At 37.0% G+C, this 19786-nt stretch overlaps 1 protein-coding gene across 4 annotated transcripts in view; it reads left to right on the top strand.

The window, feature by feature from the left end:
* The first annotated feature begins 2300 nt into the window (after positions 1-2300).
* nme9 (NME/NM23 family member 9) overlaps positions 2301-19786 on the top strand; it is a 17890-nt gene continuing 404 nt past the window's right edge. The window contains exons 1-19 of one of the 4 annotated variants that reach the window (XR_008386174.1): positions 2301-2643; positions 2781-2821; positions 2902-2959; positions 5009-5112; positions 5302-5373; positions 5698-5814; positions 6975-7059; positions 7146-7228; positions 7954-8046; positions 8487-8641; positions 10679-10860; positions 11446-11590; positions 11838-11945; positions 14297-14448; positions 15216-15360; positions 15489-16803; positions 17208-17312; positions 17464-17515; positions 17995-18129. Coding sequence is in view for 2 of the 4 variants with exons in the window: in XM_053627411.1 (XP_053483386.1) it covers positions 2511-2643; positions 2781-2821; positions 2902-2959; positions 5009-5112; positions 5302-5373; positions 5698-5814; positions 6975-7059; positions 7146-7228; positions 7954-8046; positions 8487-8641; positions 10679-10860; positions 11446-11590; positions 11838-11945; positions 14297-14448; positions 15216-15360; positions 17995-18260; positions 19519-19593; positions 19715-19776 (2076 nt within the window). In the remaining 2 variants the exon portion in view is untranslated. Of the gene's footprint in view, positions 2644-2780; positions 2822-2901; positions 2960-5008; positions 5113-5301; positions 5374-5697; positions 5815-6974; positions 7060-7145; positions 7229-7953; positions 8047-8486; positions 8642-10678; positions 10861-11445; positions 11591-11837; positions 11946-14296; positions 14449-15215; positions 15361-15488; positions 17409-17463; positions 17516-17994; positions 18261-19518; positions 19594-19714 lie in introns of those variants that run through there. The other 3 variants (XR_008386173.1, XM_053627411.1, XM_053627412.1) reach the window with 3 other exon arrangements.

Below are 19786 nucleotides of genomic sequence, written 5' to 3'. Positions count from 1 at the left end.
CTAATAATTGAGGTGATAAGAATAACACTGTTTCATACCAACCTGCTATTGATTATTTTATTATGCACCATAGTGGTTTATTAGTTACATAATGGTAGTAGTAGTACTGAGTGGACTGGACTTTGTTACAGTAAATTATTTGGTTACTAGGAACTGCTCTAAACTCTTAATAGGCAGTACATTCACTAGTCTACAGCTGTGAAAGCTTATGCTCCTTTTCCAATACTTTCCAACAATACAGTTTAATTTCCTGTGTACTTTCTTCCTCGTTCTTTCATTTCCTATTTTCATCCATGTTCTGTCCAACTCCCCTTATTTTCATCTTTCTCCTCTGATACTCCTCTTACCATACCTCTCATCTGCTCTTTCTTTGTTCTGTCTCATCAGCTGTTCCTCCTTCTAAAATGATTATGGTTTGCTGACCTTCCATATTTATTTATATAGACAAAGTGGACCTCTGGGCCCCGGTATTGTTTTGAATATTGCACCTTGTCCTGCAGACATGAACATTCATCCTAATAAATATGTACATATAATGAGTATAATAACAGTATTCACTGACTTAATATTAATTCCCCATGACAAAGACCCATTGCTAAGTTCACATGAGAAACATTTTTTGTTTACCCAAAGTACCTTACAAAAAGAAGAAACAAACAAAAAACGCAATACTCTCCAGAAGGTGGCAGTGTAGGAACGAGGATATTAGTGACGTCATGCTCTGCCGAATGCTGATTGGATGAATGGGTTTCTGAAGCACAAAAACAAGTATGATGATATCTCAAAAAAAAAAAAGTGGGTATACATCTACTGTCATATATACTATTAATATACTATTATTACATACAGCTACAAAGTGAAGAGCTGTTTTGAGATATAGGAAAATGTGACATAACAATATCCGCAGTTTAATCCATGAATATTTCTGATGAAAAATTAAACAAAAACAAAAAAAAAATCATGAGAACAACTAACTAACTAACTAACTAACAACAACAATAACCACAACAATAATAATAATAATAATAATAATAATAATAATAATAATAATAATAATAATAATAATAACACTAACAAGCTGCTTGCATGAAAACATAATAACGAATGAGCCAATGTGGTAATCATTCCACATTGAGGAATAAGGAATAAGCCAAGGTGGTAATCATCTGAAAACAAGTTACTGACCTGAATCTGACTTAATAATCTATCAGAATTCATGACACCATCAGAGGTTTAAAGCAGTGACAGATTCTGACAGACTCAAGCCTGCAACAGACAGATGGACACATTAAACAATAACAACACAACAACAGGACAGCAAGAGAAAAGAGTGTGATTGAGTAGTTCCTTCAAAACAGTAAGTTGTGACAGTAGCACTTTCTCTATACCTGTAAACAAATTCAAGACAGGAAAAATTCCCTTTCAGTGCTACACAATAACTGTCAAATGTACCTGATCTCACAGATGCTGAGAAATTACAGATCATTTCAGGACAGGAACACACTTGACTTGCAGCCACTGCTAAATTTGTCCCAAAATGTCACAGTCTGAGAAACAGGGAGTAACCACACACAGTGGACCATATGCTTTGATAGAGACATTAGGGAGGAACTTCAACCAGCAGTAATGTGTAGCACCCACTTGTGATACTTTGACAGCAACATTCCACCAGTCTGTTTGCTTTAGGTGACTTATATTTGAATAGTTGGATTATATTCATAAAATAAATACAGTCTAGGTTGTCAAAGTGGGGTTTGGAGTGTATTCAATTAAGAAGAGCTGGGTAGTCCGTTATAGAGTCCGAGATCACAGTCTACCACAATTAAAATGGTTAAGACTAACTGACTAATAAAAAATAGTACTATTGTGCCTTATGTGTCTTATATATATGTTGTCTTGTTGTTTCTTTCTTTGTTTTTTTTTACATCACCTTGGTCCGAGAGAAATGATATTACGTTCAGCTGTATACTTTGTATGTGGATGAATGACAATAAAGTTAACTTGAACTTGAACAAAAAAGGTTTAATGTAAAGTGCAATAGAAGCAAGCATTAATGACATCTTAAAACAAGCGTAAGCATTGTGTGACATTGAATCGAACTTCAATTTTAAATAACACTAGGAAAAATGTTGATTTGATAGGCTAAAAAATGTTTAAAATCTACATCAACTAGTTACATTTTAACACATTGTAACTGGTTTATGTGTGACATGTAAAGAATTCCTTTAATGGCTCCAGCAAATAAATATGATGGTACACGTTTGCCATTTGTGCCTAATATTTAAATAGTTTATGAGTATGAGGGTGAATGTGTGAATTCAACGGTAACACTTGAAATTGTGGCTGCAAACAACAACAACAACAACTAAACCTGATCTACAGGTTAGAACTGAATTCAAACTTTACATTTATTTCATTCACTGAAATAGTGAAACTATTTCAACATTTCAGACACAGGCCAAAAATAATAAATACTAAATCAAATCGGAATAAAACCGACCAATGACGTCATGCAAGTACGACACGGCCACTTAGGAGACCCGCCCACCTTTGCAATGCTAGGCAACAAGGACGCCAAACAAGTGCGTGCGCATACTGCAGGGCTTCGGCAGAAGTTTTGTAAACAAAGCAGCTACTTTTGTCGTATGTTTTTTTTTTTTTTTTTTTTTTTTTAAAAACAACAACACACAGTTGTTACATGTTAATAGAAATCGTGTCTCTGATCTGAATGTATGAATGTTGTGTTGTAATTATTGATCACTGATCTCGTCACATTAAAGGGATTTTTATGGCTGGAAAAAAGAAAGAAGTTAGTTTACAGGTAATTTATAATAACTAACGGAGCACACAGACTCTGTATTTGTGTTTTTCACAGCCTTGAAAGTCATTTTCTAATCTCAGGTGTCCATCAGTAATGACGAGCAATGGGGCGAGATGCTGGCCACGAAAGGGTTAACAGGTGAGAGGACACAGGAAAACGAAATAACTTTCATTTCACGACACAGCATGAGTTTTCCAAGGCACTATGCCTAAGGGAAATATGTAGTTATGGTTATAATTCATTGATGAAGGACTGAATACAAAACTCAAAAAGTCAGTAGCACAAAAGTCCAGCCAAAAGCTTAATGTAGATTGTTTATGTCCTGAATATTCCTGGAGAACTTGAAATGACAGTTGTTGGGTCTAAAAGAGTGTATGTTTGGGAATATGGGAAATGTATATGCCATACATTTAATAACTGTTATTCAGAATAGATTTTAAGATTCTTAATCTACTTTTTCAAAACATTAAGTGATTTGTCAGCTGCATAGTTAATATATTTATGACTGTATACTTTATCTATAGTTCGAGTCGGTTTCCAATTTCAGTTCATCCTGTACTATATTGACAACACATTATTAACACATTATTTGATGTTAATTTAATTTATTTTTGAAAATATACACGCATCTCAAATCTGATGACTGTAACACACTCCAAAAAAGTTGGGACAGTCGACTGTTTACCACTGTGTAACATCACTTTTTTTTTTTTTTTTTTTTAAATAACACTTATTAAGAGTTTGGGTGCTGAGTGAAGACACCAGTTGGTTAAGTTTGGCAAGAGGAATTTTCCCCCATTCATCCATTATGCATTTCTTCAGCTGCGCAACTATACAGGGCTTTCGTTGTCTTATTTTGAGATTCATAATGTGCCAGACATTCTCAATCGGAGAGAGGTCAGGACTAACAGGCAGGCCATGCTAGCACTCACACTCTCTGCTTACATGACCATGCACTTGTAATCCGGGCAGAATGTGGTTTGGCGTTGTCCTGCTCTGGATGGCAGCATATGTTGCTCCAAAATGTGTACTTATCTTTCAGCATTAATGATGCCCTCACAGATGAACAAATTACCCATGTCATGATGACTGACTCACCCCCATACCATGACAGACACTGTCTTTTGGACCTGATGCTGATAACAGCTTGGATGGTGCTTTTCTTCTTTGGCCCAGAGAACATGACGGCTGTTTTGTCCAAAAACCTTGACATGTTGACTCAACAGACCACAAAACATGATTCCACTGTGCTCCTGTCCATCTCAGATGAGACCGAGCCCAGAGAAGTGGGCAGTGCTTCTGGACAGTGTTGATGTTAGGCTTCTGCTTTGCATAGTAAAGCCTTAACTTGTATCTGAGGATGCAGCGGCGAATGGTGTTGACTCACAAAGGTTTACCAAAGTATTCCCAAGCCCATGTCAGGATATCCATTACAGACTCATGACGGTTTTTAAAGACAGTGATGTCTGAGGGATCGGAGATCACGTGCATTCAGAAGTGGTTTTCAGCCTTGCCCTTTACGCACCGAGATTTGAGCGGATTCCTTGAATCTTTTAATTATATTGTGCACTGTAGAAGGTGAAATGCCCAAAATCCTACCGATTTGTCTTTGGGGAATGTTGGTCTCAAAGTGTTGGATTATTTACTGATACATCTGTTGGCAGATTGGCAAGCCTCGACCCATCCTTGCTCTTGAAGAACTAGGCCTTTTTTTGAGGCTCCTTATGTACTATGATTAGACGATTGCCTCACCTGTTTCACATCACCTTCTTATCTTACTTGTCACATCACTATTAGTCCTAAATCGCCCCTGTCCCAACTTTTTTGGAATGTGTCGCATGGATCAGTTAAAAAAAAATATTTAAATACATGACAAAGTACATTTACAAATCACTCCTCTTTGTTTTTATTAGTATTTTCCATACTGTCCCAACATTTCCGGAATTGGGATTGTATAAGAATTCAATAATATATTTTATATTATAACTGATAATGGTGGATTGTGATCTCTTATAACAAAAAAGAAAGAAAAAACCCACTTTGAGAACCCATGGTTTAGATTTTTATATTTTCAGAAAATTATTAAAGTTTATCTTAGCCTGTCTGGGACATTCTGTATAGCCTGATACCATAATTCCTTCTGTTCATTTGTTGTATTGTATCCTCTGTGTCTGTCTGGTCTGTCAGTGGTGGACGTGTTCCAGCAGTGGTGTGGACCATGTCGTGCTGTCGTCAGCCTGTTCAGAAAAGTAAAAAATGAGTTGGGAGATGACCTGCTGCATTTTGCCATAGTAAGCTAGCCATTAGACATGAATCTGAGAATCTGAGAACAAGAGTGCTGTTCTAGGATCAGATGCCTCCATGTTTATTGGGGGAATCTTTTTTCACAGAAGAACATCCTTCACCACTTCTGCTATAAGTTCTGAGTTGGCCGCTATTGTGTGCAAAATTTTGATTTATGTGCCTTTTTAACTCCCAAGGCAGAAGCTGATAGCATTGAAGCACTAGAGAAGTACAGAGGAAAATGTGAGCCCACCTTCCTGTTCTATGCTGTAAGTCGATGAAGAAAGATTATCAGTCCTCCTTCACAACTCATCAGTTCTGTGAATAAATGTCAGGAAGTTTTTCATATTTTAACAGTCCAGTCTGTGGCTTACTCTTACAAGACACTGTAAGAAGAGAGACCTGCATTAGTCTTTGCTTATTGTTTGGACACACAAAAACCACTGATAACCCTTAGCCAAAGGGAGTATATATGATGTTAAACGATTTAATTATCATCACACACTTAATTAATTTAAATGAACAAGGCTGATATTTTTTTTGCTACATGTGAACAGTGAAAGCTGCTTTTTCCCCCGGTCCTGTGTGTGCAGGGTGGGGAGCTTGTGGCTGTGTTGCGAGGGGCGAATGCTCCTCTCCTGCAGAAAATGATAGTGGAAGAACTGGCCAAAGAGAAAAAGGTGCTCGAGCAGGACATTAAGCGAATTGCGGTGAGCTCGACCATCCTTCAAGCATGAATGAATACCTGATGCCCCATCTTCCTCCTAGTAAACTTCCTATAAATCTCTTTCACCATAGTGACAAAGTTTCCACACCCATCACCTTCCTATCTCCTCTCGAATATTGAACAACTCCTTCCCAAGATCCTTTGGGCGTGATAGGGCTGTATATCTATCACAAAGCAGAAGCCACTCAGAACTCCAGCTCAGGATCTCAGAGATCTTCCCACATTTGAGAATTCCACAAACAGTCTTCCTACCATTTAGTAACAATTTAGCAACTGTAAAAGGTTCTGTTATTTATCTGCATCCTCCCCATTCTTGTGGACTTATCTGTTAGCATGTGTACGATTACCACAGACAATAATTTCAACACATCCCTGCACAGAAAACCTTTGACTTATAACGTTCTAGCCTAATGATCAGAAAGCTATGAGTTCAAAACCTCATTGCTGCTAAACTGCCGCTGTTGGACCCCTGAGCAAGTCCTTTAACCCTTTTTGGTTCAGAAGCATTATATCATGGCTGACCCCAGCTTCCTAACAAGTTAGGATAGGTGAAGTAAAATAATCTCAATGTACTGTACATGTATTCGTGGACATGGAAGATTTTAATGGAGAGATATTGGCATGTTTCTAGGGTGAAACACGTTGTTAGCACTAAATCTGTCGAATTTGTTCTTTCAGAGATGGGACAACTTTTACAGAGGGAAGAATTTGTGATTAAGCTTTGCCAATTTGTGATTATACCTTGTTTTGTTATATGGATCTGATTGTGAATCTCAAACCTTCGGGAAATCACAAGTAGCCAGAATTACTTTGTACTATATTGCCCCAGTGATGGAAATTTGGATAAAACTACATTAAACACTCTTCCATGTCTGTCTCGTGAGACTTTTATTCATTGTAACAGTTGTAGTTTAGAATTTGTTAATATTTATTGACAGAATTCAACATCTGACTTTAGACTGCCAGTACAGGTTAGTTTGGAGTCATGCAATAATCATTCTTTTCTCAGTACAAGGAAATGTGTCACAATTCTTGGTAATCACATAATCACAAATACAGTATGTTATAGATGCAGTAAATAGAGATTAGGTTGAAAAACACTGAGTATTTGTTGCATTTTTATTTTTTTATGTATTGTCTCAGGTGGAGGATGATGGGTTGATCGATAAAGAAGAAGTGCAAGAGGAAATAGAAGCTCATCAACATGAAGAATATGAAGAAGCTCTTGGTACTTACACATTCTGAAGTAATACCCCTCTAAAGATATCCATCAGTGTTAAGTAATAATCATTATTTTGCCCTTCCTCCCTTTAGTGCCTGCTAACAGGCCTTACACAATGGGAATCATAAAGCCAGACGTTGTTGCACATGGGAAGACAGATGAGATTATTATGAAGGTACATGCTTAATATAATACAGTGATTTACACCACAGTACTATTGAATTCTTGAATGTGATGGTGGGAAGGTGTTGATTAATTTTCTATAACAGCAGCTCTGACATTAGTGCCAGATGACAGGTAAATCACAAGTTTATATATTATTGCACTTGTACGATAACGATTTGATATCGTCTCTAGTACCTGCAGGGATTTATTTAAAAAAACCCAAAAAAACATGTAATTGTTGATATGGTGAAGTTTTCTGTGAGGAGATCTTGATCTAAGATTTTTGGAAGGAGTCTCCAGTATCAGTGCTTTGTACCAGTCAGAGGTAATACTGTTCCTTTAAGTTTTCCTACAATGGAAAGTCTTCAGGATGGATGGCTTTGGGGTTTCTCAGTAAAATGACAAGCTACGGGTTTTTTTCCTTCTTAAAAAGTAAAAAGGCTGATGAGGCAACTAACATTTATATCTGCTTTAATGTAATTAATAATGGGAACTAACTTGTTTTGTGAACATTGAATGTAACTATAAAATGATTACAATATATGTGTCATAACTGAATAATGAATAAAAATGGTTAACTTTGAAAAATTGTTGTAGTATAAGAGAAATAAAACACTTCAGGAGATGCTGTTATAGAAAAATAATCTATGTTTATTTCCTTGTGTATGTGAATTAGCATAATAATCCCAATTCCAGCAGTAATAATCTGTATGGGTTGTTTTTTTTTTCACTCAGATTCAGGATGCAGGCTTTGAGATTCTGGCTCATGAGGAGCGCACACTGAGTGAGTCGGAGGCTCAGGAGTTTTATCAGCACAAAGCAGCAGAGGTAGTGTAATCTAGCATGTATACTGCACAAGGGTCCGGTTATCTGGCTGTCTTATCGCCCTCTCAAATGCACATTCAGCTTTTCAGGATGTGTGCTTTGATTTCATAAGAATGTTTTTTTCACAGTTGCTGAAGGTCCCACAGAGCCCTTACAGGCTCAATTGGATAGATGTGTTTGTGATACAGAACAAATGATATGTAGTCTTTGTAATGCAGAATGGCTACATGCATTATCTCCTTGCGATTATTATTGTTTCTGGAGGTATACTATGTGGAAGCCTAAGAATAGAGCTGCTGACAATGTACATGTTCCTACATTTGCTTACTCTGCAGAACAACCAAACAGCATGGAACTGAGCCTCAAATTGTCTTTGACGTAGATCGGTAATGTGTACGCATCATGTCTTGTGTGTGTGTGTGTGTGTGTGTGTGTGTTCCTAGCCATACTTTCAGGAGCTGATCCGCTTCATGTCCAGTGGCCCCTCCCATGTTCTGGTCATTTCTTATCCTGAGGGTACTGATGATGTCATTTCAGCTTGGCAGGCATTCCTGGGACCAGCAGATATAGAAGAGGCCAAGAGAGAGCATCCAGAGAGGTATACTTCATATAAGCCACATCATATGGATTATGAAAGAGTTGTTATATAGTTTAATCTTTAAATACTTGAGTCTTTCTCAACTAATAGTCATATATACCACACATTAATCTACAAACCATTCTAGTGTAAAATCTTAAAGTTATTAATTACCAAATAATAATCAGATAAAAGGCTTGGTTTTATTATGACATGTTGTTGTTGTTATTGTTTACTTATTTAATAATTCAGATTGTACAAAGAGACATTTTGTCAGGCATTGTATTATTTCATTTATTTTATTGTATTCTATTTTATAGATTTCATTTCACTGTGTATTTATGTATTTTCTCATATCCAGTTGCTTATTGTTGTACATATATTTTCATCTTTTATTTAATCCTTGTACATTCTATAGCATTACTTTTTATCATTTCAGTTTCACAATTTGATTATACAGCATTTTGCGCTAACACATGTATAAAAAATAAAGCATTCTCTAAAATGTATATTGTTATATAAATATAAATATCGAGGAATCCTAGGGTTGTGGCGTCCTAACGGAAAAAAACTAATAAACAAACCAACCCACCCACCCCCCCAAAAAAAAACGGACAGTAGAGGAGGTAAATAAGGTCACTAGTCACCCAAAATATGTATTTAACCTTTAACCTGTGTCCTTGCATTAAATATCGCATTTTCAAAAACCAAATGATAGTATTATATAGTACTGTTTGTACCTGTAAGTAATGACAATGCTGATTATATTAATATTAATACACAACAGTATTTACAGAATCACTAAGAGGTGTGAACAGCACTGCTCTGCATCATTGCCACAGTTTTCCGTTATGTCCCTTCAGCTCATTTCTACAGAGCCACTGAGGTGGCATGGTGTTATTTGTTGTTGTTTTGTTTTGTTTTTTTAAATAAGATGTGGCCTCAAATTAATATATTGAGGTCACATGTTACTATTTTCAGGCCACAAACTAAGAATTTCATGGCCACCAATTATTATCTTATGGCCACACATTGTGTAACTTAAGCCCACAATTTAATGTGTTGTAGGAATTCGTACATAATACATGAATTATTTGGCAGGGACACACAAAAAAGCCCTACACGCTTTGACAGTTTACTTAAGGTGACGCAGGCTAATGGTATACTGTAGACATGTCGCAATGCCAGTGAGTTTTTTATGCATCATTCCATGATATGAAATATTATCTCCATGCTTAGGTTCCTGCCGCCACAATAATCCAATTTGATTCATTTCTCTGTGTCTCACTCAGTTTAAGATAAAACACTTGCCACAAGTTAAGCATTAAGTGGCCACAAATAAGTTTTCGAGAAACTTAACTTGTGAGCTCAGAATAGTCATTTGTGGCACCTTATTTCAAATCAGCACCATGTTACCTCAGTGGCACTGTACATTTCTATGAAGTGTGAATTGAGGATAGCAGGGCCAGAGGGAGAAAAGATTTATGCAGCTTCTCACTGCATGCAGACTAGACAAATTTTAAAACCTATCGTGAGGTGAGGACCATATTAATGCATTCTCATACATTCACATTCCATATGAATAATCTAAAATGGCTCCAAATATCTTATAGAACAAAATATGAGAGAGATCAGGAAGAGCAGATGTGTGCTTTTAGTGAGACGGTCCCATATTGTTTTCACAGATATGAGCGTTAACAGATACTATAACAGTACACATCCTGTGCTTATCGTCAGCTTCCCCTTCTCTCTGCGCTCGCTGAGAACCAGCAGTCACACCATCTGTTCTTCTTCTTTCTCTCTCTTTCTTTCTCTCATGCTTTCTCTCTTTCTCTGTTCAGCGTGTGGGGTTTTTTCCCGTGTAACTATACCTCTCTAAATTTTCTTTCTCTAACATTCTCACTACCCCTGTGCATTTCTCTCGTTTTCCGTGACTTTCTCTCTTGGTTCACTTTCCTTTCTCCGTCTCTCCATGCAGCTCTTCCTTCTCCCTTGAGCTCATCTCAACATATTGTTCTGCTCGCTGATCATCTTTCTCGTTCTCTTTTTCTCCCCCAGTCTGCGAGCTCAGTATGGAACTGAGGATCTCTTTAATGCTCTTCACGGCAGTCGTGATAGCGAGGAGGCTGGTAGGGAGCTGGCCTTCTTCTTCCCCAACTTCGGACCTCCAGAACCGGAACTGGCTCCTGTGGAGAGGACGCTGGCACTCGTTCAGCCTGACGCAGCCAGAGAAAACAGAGGCATGTGCCAGAAACGCGTCTGCTTGCATGGAAATACAACCTAAAGGCACAAATATGCAGAGAGAGTGAAAGGGAGATATATATGGAAATTTGTATACCATCCCAGTAGTACATATGGGTGGGTGGGTGTTAAAATATCATACAATTTATAGCTTTGCTAAAAGATTGCTAGGAAAAGAGAATTTAAAATAAATCAAAGATATTTATGATACAGAATAGAAATAAATTATATCACATGGGACAATGGGGAAAATGAAACATTTGGTACAGAAAAAAGTTAACATCCTGTAAGCTATAGAGTCTAGCTCATTACTGTAAGCAACAGCACTAGCTATACCTGTGATACTCTGCAAGCATATTGTGGTGTAATTTATCAAGATTATATCATCCTATCACCTAGCACTAATGTAAAGACACTTTGATTTCTAACTTACACAGTCATACAGTCCAAGCTGCTCTGTCTCACAAATCCAAAAGCAGAAAACCACAGAATCTTACTTTGGTGTCATAGTATGATGACAATCAATTTTAAAAAAAAAATAATAATTAAACTTGAGTAATAAAAATATGGATTTGTTTTGGCAGATGAGATCCTAGCAAGGATCCATGAGGCAGGATTTACAGTGGCCATGCAGAAGGAGGTGGAACTAGCAGAGGAACAGGTGCGCCAATTCTATGGTCAGCACCAAGATGAGGAAAACTTCCAAGCTCTCCTCACTAACATGACCAGGTAATCACTTTACAGTAGTGTAACATATGTCTTTGTACGTTTTGCAAAGACATACTCTTGCAATAGTATGGCCTATTGCTCTACTGTACTATTACTCTAAAGCTCTTTGGTCAAGCATGCCTTTCATGGCAAATATCAGAATCAAAATTGAGAATTGAACAGTGCTGTTTAAAATATAAACATTTTCTGTGAAAATTGTATGCATGTTTAATATAAAGTATGTGATTTGTTGTATTGCTGTGTGTAGTGGTCCTGTGCTGGCTCTGGTTCTGGCTAAACAGGGGGCTGTGGAGCACTGGAGAAATCTGCTGGGACCCAAAGACCCAACACAGGCAAAGCAGGAACAGCCAAACTGGTACACAGCATCTGAGTTTATTAGCTTTAATTCAATTACTGAAACTGTAGTTTCTGTGGGAAAATGTGGAGTCTGGAAAATTCTAGAAAAGTTCCTTGAGAAACTGTATGTTGTAGTCAGAAGACAAATGCTCAAATATCAAAGTTCAAATATCACTATACTGAAAGCAAAATTAATTCAATTCAGTTACAGAATTCAGAGGAAGTAGATTTTCTTCTTCTTTTTCTTTTAAGTTTCCCCATTTCTTTGCAACAGCCTTGTTACTGGCTTATTACTCTTTGTGAGGTTAACACTGATGTCGTATGTGCCCTCAATAGACATACGTTTCTGAGTGGGAAAGTTTTTGTGTGTGAGCATAGAGTTCCCCTAAAATATGTCCTCACAAGTTAGCTTATGTATGCTTTTTAAAAAGATAAAAACATCCTGTCAGAATGTCATGTTATCTAGTTGGCTGGTGTTAGCAGTCCATGGCTTTACTCATCTACTGTATGAATATGACTATGAGAAATGATGTCAGGTTAACTCATGTTAACTAGCTGGCTAGTGCTAGCAGTAAAGATTAATATGACTAGTTAGGAATCTTGTCAGGTTAACACTTTTTAGCTTGCTGACTGGTGCTAGCAGTGAAGTTTATGACCATTTCTGAATATTACATACAAAGTCCCCTCTGAAATTTTGTTGAGTCAGTTTATTTATTTAATTGGCCAGTGTTAGCTGTGAAAATTTTAAACATCTATGAATAAGACTTCTCAGTAATCCTGTCAGGTTAGATGGATAGCTAGCAATCACAATCTGGGAAAATACATGAAAGCAAGTGACTTGCTTGTTCCTGCTTGAAGTTGTTGGGGTTTTTTTTTGTTCCTTTTTAAGATTTCCCATATAGAAATACTATGTGAGATGTGAAGAGTTATTCTCTAAGAAGGAATGAGAGTTTTCCATGGAATGGAGCTAATGAAAGAAGAAAAAAAAAGTAATGTAAGAGCTAGGTTTTGCAATAATCTGTGTAAAATCCAGAGCTGGGTAACACATGGAGAAAGCAGAAATATTGTAGCTGTGAGAAACATTACCAAAGTATCTGAGAAACAGAGTGGGTGCAGGTCCATTTTTTTTCAATCTAACTCAACAAATCTATTTGAACAATTAGTGCCAGTACAACAACTCCTATCTTTAATTAAAACAGTTCTGATTCTTTAGAGATGTTTGATGTCCACAGAAAAAAAACAGCAGGCTGTCATAAAGGCTCAAAATGTTGAATGATTTATACAACTGGTTGAAAAAAAACCTTGATAACTAACATTATTTCTAGGGAGCAAGAAAAAGCAGATACATGGCACAGATTTGTGTTCTTTAAGGAAAAGATGCATTTTCCTGAACGATTTTGCTTCTTGTTTTCTTATTGTTGTGCTTTAACATTTTGTATAATTATAAATTATAAGCAGATTTCGCTTGCTTCGGTTTCAGAGTAGCTTTTAAAATAACTTCAGGTACTACTCCTGAATTATGTAAATGTCTACATTTATTACTGAAGCACACTGCAGGTTGTTTCTGAGATGTACTTTATGTATTTATGTATATAAAGACTTAAGATCCAGACATACAGTATAGACATACTGTAGATATAGATACATTTATACAGTTGATATACTGTAGTCATTGGTTAAACATACTATGTACCCATATTTCAAAACCACAACCAAGTACATAACTGACTGAAAAATATTTAGAAAAGAACCAAAAGAAAGTAAAATTTGACCACACCTGATTGGTAAAAGGCAGTGTTTGACATCTGGAAGAGCAGAGATGTCAGGAATGCAAGAGGATGCTATAGTTGTTATAAAAGCACAAGGTATTAGAAAATGCTTCTACTGCATTTATTGTAAATAAAAACTTTAACTATCATTTTTTTTGTTTTGTTCAATATTAATTAGGTGTAAGAAGAATAATATTGCTGACAAGAATTGTAATATAATTTTACAAATTAAATGATTTAGCCATATCAAGATATTCAGCCAAAGGTACGAGTCATTCATATAAAGGGAGAGAAATAAGTATTAGGTAATAGTCTGAATACTGATCTGAATACTTATTTCTGCTCACTGTACAGACGTAATGTGTGTGTGTATATATATACATATATAGTACACGCTCTTTTCATCTTTACCAATAATCCCAGAGTGGATTGCAGATTCAATTCAAATTGCAATGATCAACGTGGATTTACATGAATACGGTTTTAAATAAGATGTGTCTTCATTGATGTTGTGTGTGTGTGTGTGTGTGTGTGTGTGTGTGTGTGTGTGTGTGTGTGTGTGTGTGTGTGTGTGTGTGCGCGCGTGTGTGGGGTTCTCAAGCCTGAGAGCTCAGTTCACAGGGGAGAGTGTGTATGTGAACCAGCTGCATGGAAGCGAGAGCGTGGAAGCGGCTGAGCAGGAGATCAGCTTCTTTTTCCCTACAGAGTGCACACTGGCTGTTATCAAACCTGACACTTCAGAGGAGCTCAGAGGTACTGTACTAATCAGGGTTGTTTATGGCAACTGCACATTCCGCTCGGTGTTAGTAACAGCAGTCCATAGTTTCTGTTTGCATATACAATAGTTTGTTTTTTAATCAATTAAAATTCTCTTTTAAACCACACGCTTACTCAAGTGGCAAATAATTTGATGGCTTATTGGTTAGGCAATTAATCGAACTGTGAAATGTGTTCCTACTATAACAATTTGTAAAGCACCTTTCATACATAAAATGCAGCTCAAATTGCTTCGTAAGGAAATTAAAAAGATAATAAAGAGATAATAAAAATCTAATAGGCATATAATGTGAGCAGAAATAATATGAATGTATACATATAAATCATTAGGAATGTCAGCAACAATGAGACTAGATACAAAGGGAAGAAATCATATGAAAAACAAGTGTGAGAGGTGGCTTTCTGTTTTGGTGAATAAAATCAGAAGAGTGATTCACCACAATTTTTGTTGTTGTTGTAAACATTGGGTACATTGGGCAGCTGTAGCTAATGCAAAGTAAAATCTAGAAGCTCCTGATTAGCTTGAGGTTGTTCTAATAGTTATTGCAGGCTTTTACTTGTCATTACCATGTTTGAGGAAATTACCGGGGAACAGAATAGTTTCTACAAATAATTTAAATCAATACACAGGCCTTCCATATTTCAGTGTAAAAGAAGAAGCAGGACTGCAGCTTACCTCATTTTTGCTCTACTGACCATCCTCTAGATAAATCTTCAATCGTAGTTGCATGTCTGTTCCACAGAGGAGATCTTGGTGGAGGTCCGAGCTGCAGGATTCACCATCTCTGAGCAGAAGGAGATGGTTTTGTCCAGGGAGATGGCTGAGGAATTCTACGAACAGCTCACAGACAAGCCATTCTTCAACCAGTTAGTGGACTACATGTGTCGGTGAGACCATATACACTCTCTCACAAATTCTACTTTCCCCTGATTATAGCAAGGTAAAAGTGTTTGCCATGGACTTTTACTTCTGTACATATTATATGTCTATCTGAAAACCTGACTGCCTCTGCCAGAAAGCTTAAAATGGGCCGTGGTTGGATCTTCCAGCTGGACAATGATCCAAAACATACATCAAAATCAACACAAAAATGGTTTACCGACCACAAAATCAAGGTCCTGCCATGGCCATCCCAGTCCCCTGACCTGAACCCATAGAAGACCTGTGGGGTGAACTGAAGAGGAGAGTCCACCAGAGTGAACCTTGAAATTTGAAGGATCTGGAGAGATTCTATATGGAGGAATGGTCTCAGATCCCATGTCATGTATTCTCCAACCTCATCAGGCATTATAGGAGAAGACTCAGAGCCGTTATCCTGGCAAAGGGAGGTAGCACAAAGTATTGACTAAAAGGGTGCCAATAATTGCTGCGAAACCTATATTTAACAAAGTTTTTTTGGGATAAACCTGTGTGTTATTTGCAATTGTTTGATATCCATGAGAGCAGAGTATTTTTGTGATTTTTTTTAAACAAAAGATCAAAAGATTAAACAAAAAAAAAAACTATTTTTCACAGCCTTCTTTGCTCATATTTACCAAGGGTGCCAATATTAGTGGAAGGCACTGGATATAGATATATAGTGTTTTTGTATAAATCTGTGAGCAAACGTAAATGCTTTATGAATTAACATGTTTCCTACAGCTGAAGAAAAACAGCCACAAAGTATGATGCTGCCACCACCATGCTTCCCTGTGGAGATGGTGTTCCTTTGATGATGTGCTATGATTTTTTTGTGCCAAAGATTTGTGCAAAACTTTTGGTATTACGGCCAAAAAGTTGAACTTTGATCTTATCAGCTCATTAGACATTATTCCACATGGTTTTGGGAGATTGGATGCATTTATTTATTTATTTATTGTTTAAAAAAAAAAGGCTTCTGTCTTGCCACCCTACCTCATAGCCCAGTGATATGAAGAATTTGGCAGATTGCTGTCACATGTAGGGAGCAACCAGTACTTTCCGGAAATTGCTGCAATTTCTTTTAATGTTGCTGTAGGCCTCTTGGCAGCCTCTCTGACCAGTTTTCTCCTAATCTTCTCATCAATTTTAGAGGGATGTCCTGTTCTTAGTAGTGTCACTGTCATGCCATATTTTCCCCAATTGTTGATTATTGTTTTTACAGTGTTCTATGGTATATTCACTGCCTTGGAAATTTTGTTGTAACCTTCTCCTGACTGATATTTTTCAACAATGAGATCCCGTACCTAGTTTTTAAGCTCTTTCTGGCCCATGGCATTTCCGGTTGGATGTTACCAAGAAGATGTCAGGAAAATCCTATAGGAACAGCTGTACTTTATTTGGGGTTAATCAGTCACTTTAATTGATGGCAGGTAATTAGTATTTAACATGAGTTTGAATGTGATTGGTTGATTCTGAACACTGCTGCATTCCCAATTATAAAGGGGAGTGCACACTTATGCAAGCTGGGTATTGGAAGTTTTTTTTTTTCACTTTATTTATTTTTTTATATATAATTTATAGCCTACAATTTGGGAACTAAATTGCATATTGGAAGCGTCAATAAGACAATTTTATTGTTAATCAGTTGGGGATTCTGAGGACAAATTTTGGCTCCTTCCCTGACATGGCATAGCTATTAAAGTGACACATGATCACAGTTGTCAGATTCACAAACACACAATTTTACTTAACATGGATGATATGAACTTGATCAGTTTATGAATATTTTTATATTGTATATTAATCTTGGTGTTGTATGCAAATCTGATTACAGTGATAGCAGATCAACACCTAAAGGAAATGCTTTTAGTTTGAATTATAATGATGCAGGTTACTGCGATCATGGACCAGAACGAACTGTGTAGTCTCTAAGATTTGGGTCAGTTTTATGTTATTACAACTATAACAGTCACCAGACTGTCATAAAGATTCTCTCTTGTGAATTTAATAAGGCAAAAAAAAAAAAAAAAATGCAGCTTTGCAGTTTCTCAGTATTATTTTGATGTCCTCTGTGTCTAAAAACTTTACAGCTTTATGTCTGACTGCTACAAAGTGCTGACACTGGACTCTCCTTCCAAAAAGGTTAAATAACATAATTACGAACATTTTGAAAAATCCGTTTACATGACGTGCCGGTCATACAAGTCCCTGTGTGTATTGTTACTATACATAACATATATAACATATTAGTATGACAAATCTTGCGGCCAACACTATTCTCAGAACCTTCAGAAAATTAATCAACATGTTCGGACCAATCAGATTCAAGAATTCAACAGTGCTGTGGTACAATTGTAACCTACTGCATATGTATCAGTTTAGAACAGCATTGTCATTATGAACCTATTTCTCTTTGATCAATTTTGTACTTTTTTCGCCTCGACCTTGTACCCAAACAGAGCTGTTTTTGAATTTCGCCAAAATCAACCCCTTTTTAAAATCAACCCAAATAGCCTAAAACACACTGCTGTCATCACATTCACTTTAATATTGTATATCATATCCTATATCCAATGAGCGAGCTAATTTTCGGTATATCTATATCTTACCGTTTCCACCAGTGGTCCATGTACAATGCTGATTCTGTCTAAAGAGAATGCGGTAGAGGAGTGGAGGACGATGATGGGCCCTGCTGACCCCAGTAAGGCAAAAGAGACAGCACCAGGATCGCTGAGAGCTCGCTTTGCTAAGGACATCCTGGAGAATACTGTGCATGGTTCATCCAGCTCACAGCACGCACAGGAGAAGATACAGCTCATCTTCAGGGAGATCAGCTCAGAGAGTCAAGTAATCAGTACGGGAAATGATGATGAGCCAAATCCATTAGGTAATCTAATTAGCCTTTAACAATTTTAAAAACACCTAATCAGATAAAGCACAGAATTGAAATGTTAGTAATCACACATTTTTATTTTTAATATTTGGTGTTAGATTAGCAACCTTTCACTAATTTCAGAGCTGGTAGTGGGGCAAAGTGATAATAAATTCAAACCCAAATAGAGAAGTGTAAGGCACATTTAGAGGAAAGCAGTTTGTTCTGTACTTGACAAAGCTAGCATACTGTTTTGCTTTACAAGCTTATTATTATTCTTATAAAAATTTAATTGCCACACCTGCCAGAGCTTTCAAGCTACATGCACCAAACTCACCAAAGACCTTCAGCTTGTTCTGACTCGAGTTACTTTAACTTTTCTTAGTGATCGGAATTACGGAATTCCCGTTACGGAAGCTCAAAGTGGCCAAAATTCCCTTTGACTTACATTGAACTGACTGGTATAACTCCTTGAGCTTTCAAGCTACTTCAACCAAACTCACCACAGTCCTTCAGACCGATCAGGCTATATTTTTCCAAACTGATCGGAGTCGGTATTCCCGTAGCAGACGATGAAATATCCCAAAAACTCCCATTCACTTACATTGGCGGAACGTTCAGAGCCTGGCTCCAACTGTCAAAACTCACATACGCCGCTCTCTCGATCTCTCTACCCTATCAATCAACCCAATACTAAAAGTACTAGCACCCTACATGGCCAACTCTAAAAGTACTGGCACCCTATCCGGCCAGCTCTATCTGTCCAACCGTAGACATATTGGCTCCACATTAGCTTCAGATTTCAAACTGATAACTATTTTAAAGTTTCAGACTTGCTTTCTCAAGCCAACATCAAAGTTTGGCATGACAAACTTTACCCATCTAGTTCTTGTTCTGTAACAATGAATGTCAACAGAATCTCAATTCATACACCTACAAAGACATATTTATTTCAAAATAACCAATGTGTACAGTCGTGAGTGCAAATAAAATTGAGGGAGAGTACTAGGGATTAAAAATCATCACTTCTGTTTTTTTCTTTTTGTATTTACACTGACTGGTCATTTTAACACTTTCACATCAGCTCTTTGCTCTCAGGACAAAATAGCCTGAACATAATCTATATACTATAAATCTAACTTTTTCATATTCATTTGAGAAACTGCGCCATGCAGAATTTCATTTAATGTTTTTAGTAATAATTTAATAGTTTAAATAAGAACCCCCCCAAGAAATTGTGCAGAAGAAGTGATAAGTTTGCTTTTGAACCCAGAAGCCACAGAGAGCCATCCAACATCTTCAGAGAAAACGTTGGATTTACCTGAGCAGAAGGAAGGTGGTAATACAGGTTTGTGTATCCTGTGACACTATCACTAGTTTCATTTTAAACCATATAAGCATTTTGATATTGGGTATAATAATATGTTGACTCCTAATGATTTTAATGTACGTTTTGCATTTCATTTTAGGAGAACAGACTCCCACTTCAGATCTTCAGGGCCAGACTTCAGACAGAGTGCAGGAATCCTGAACATCACTAA

Source organism: Ictalurus furcatus, chromosome 6, assembly GCF_023375685.1.
Source record: "Ictalurus furcatus strain D&B chromosome 6, Billie_1.0, whole genome shotgun sequence".
NCBI lineage: Eukaryota > Metazoa > Chordata > Actinopteri > Siluriformes > Ictaluridae > Ictalurus > Ictalurus furcatus.
This window is presented reverse-complemented; position numbering and strand designations above follow the sequence as displayed.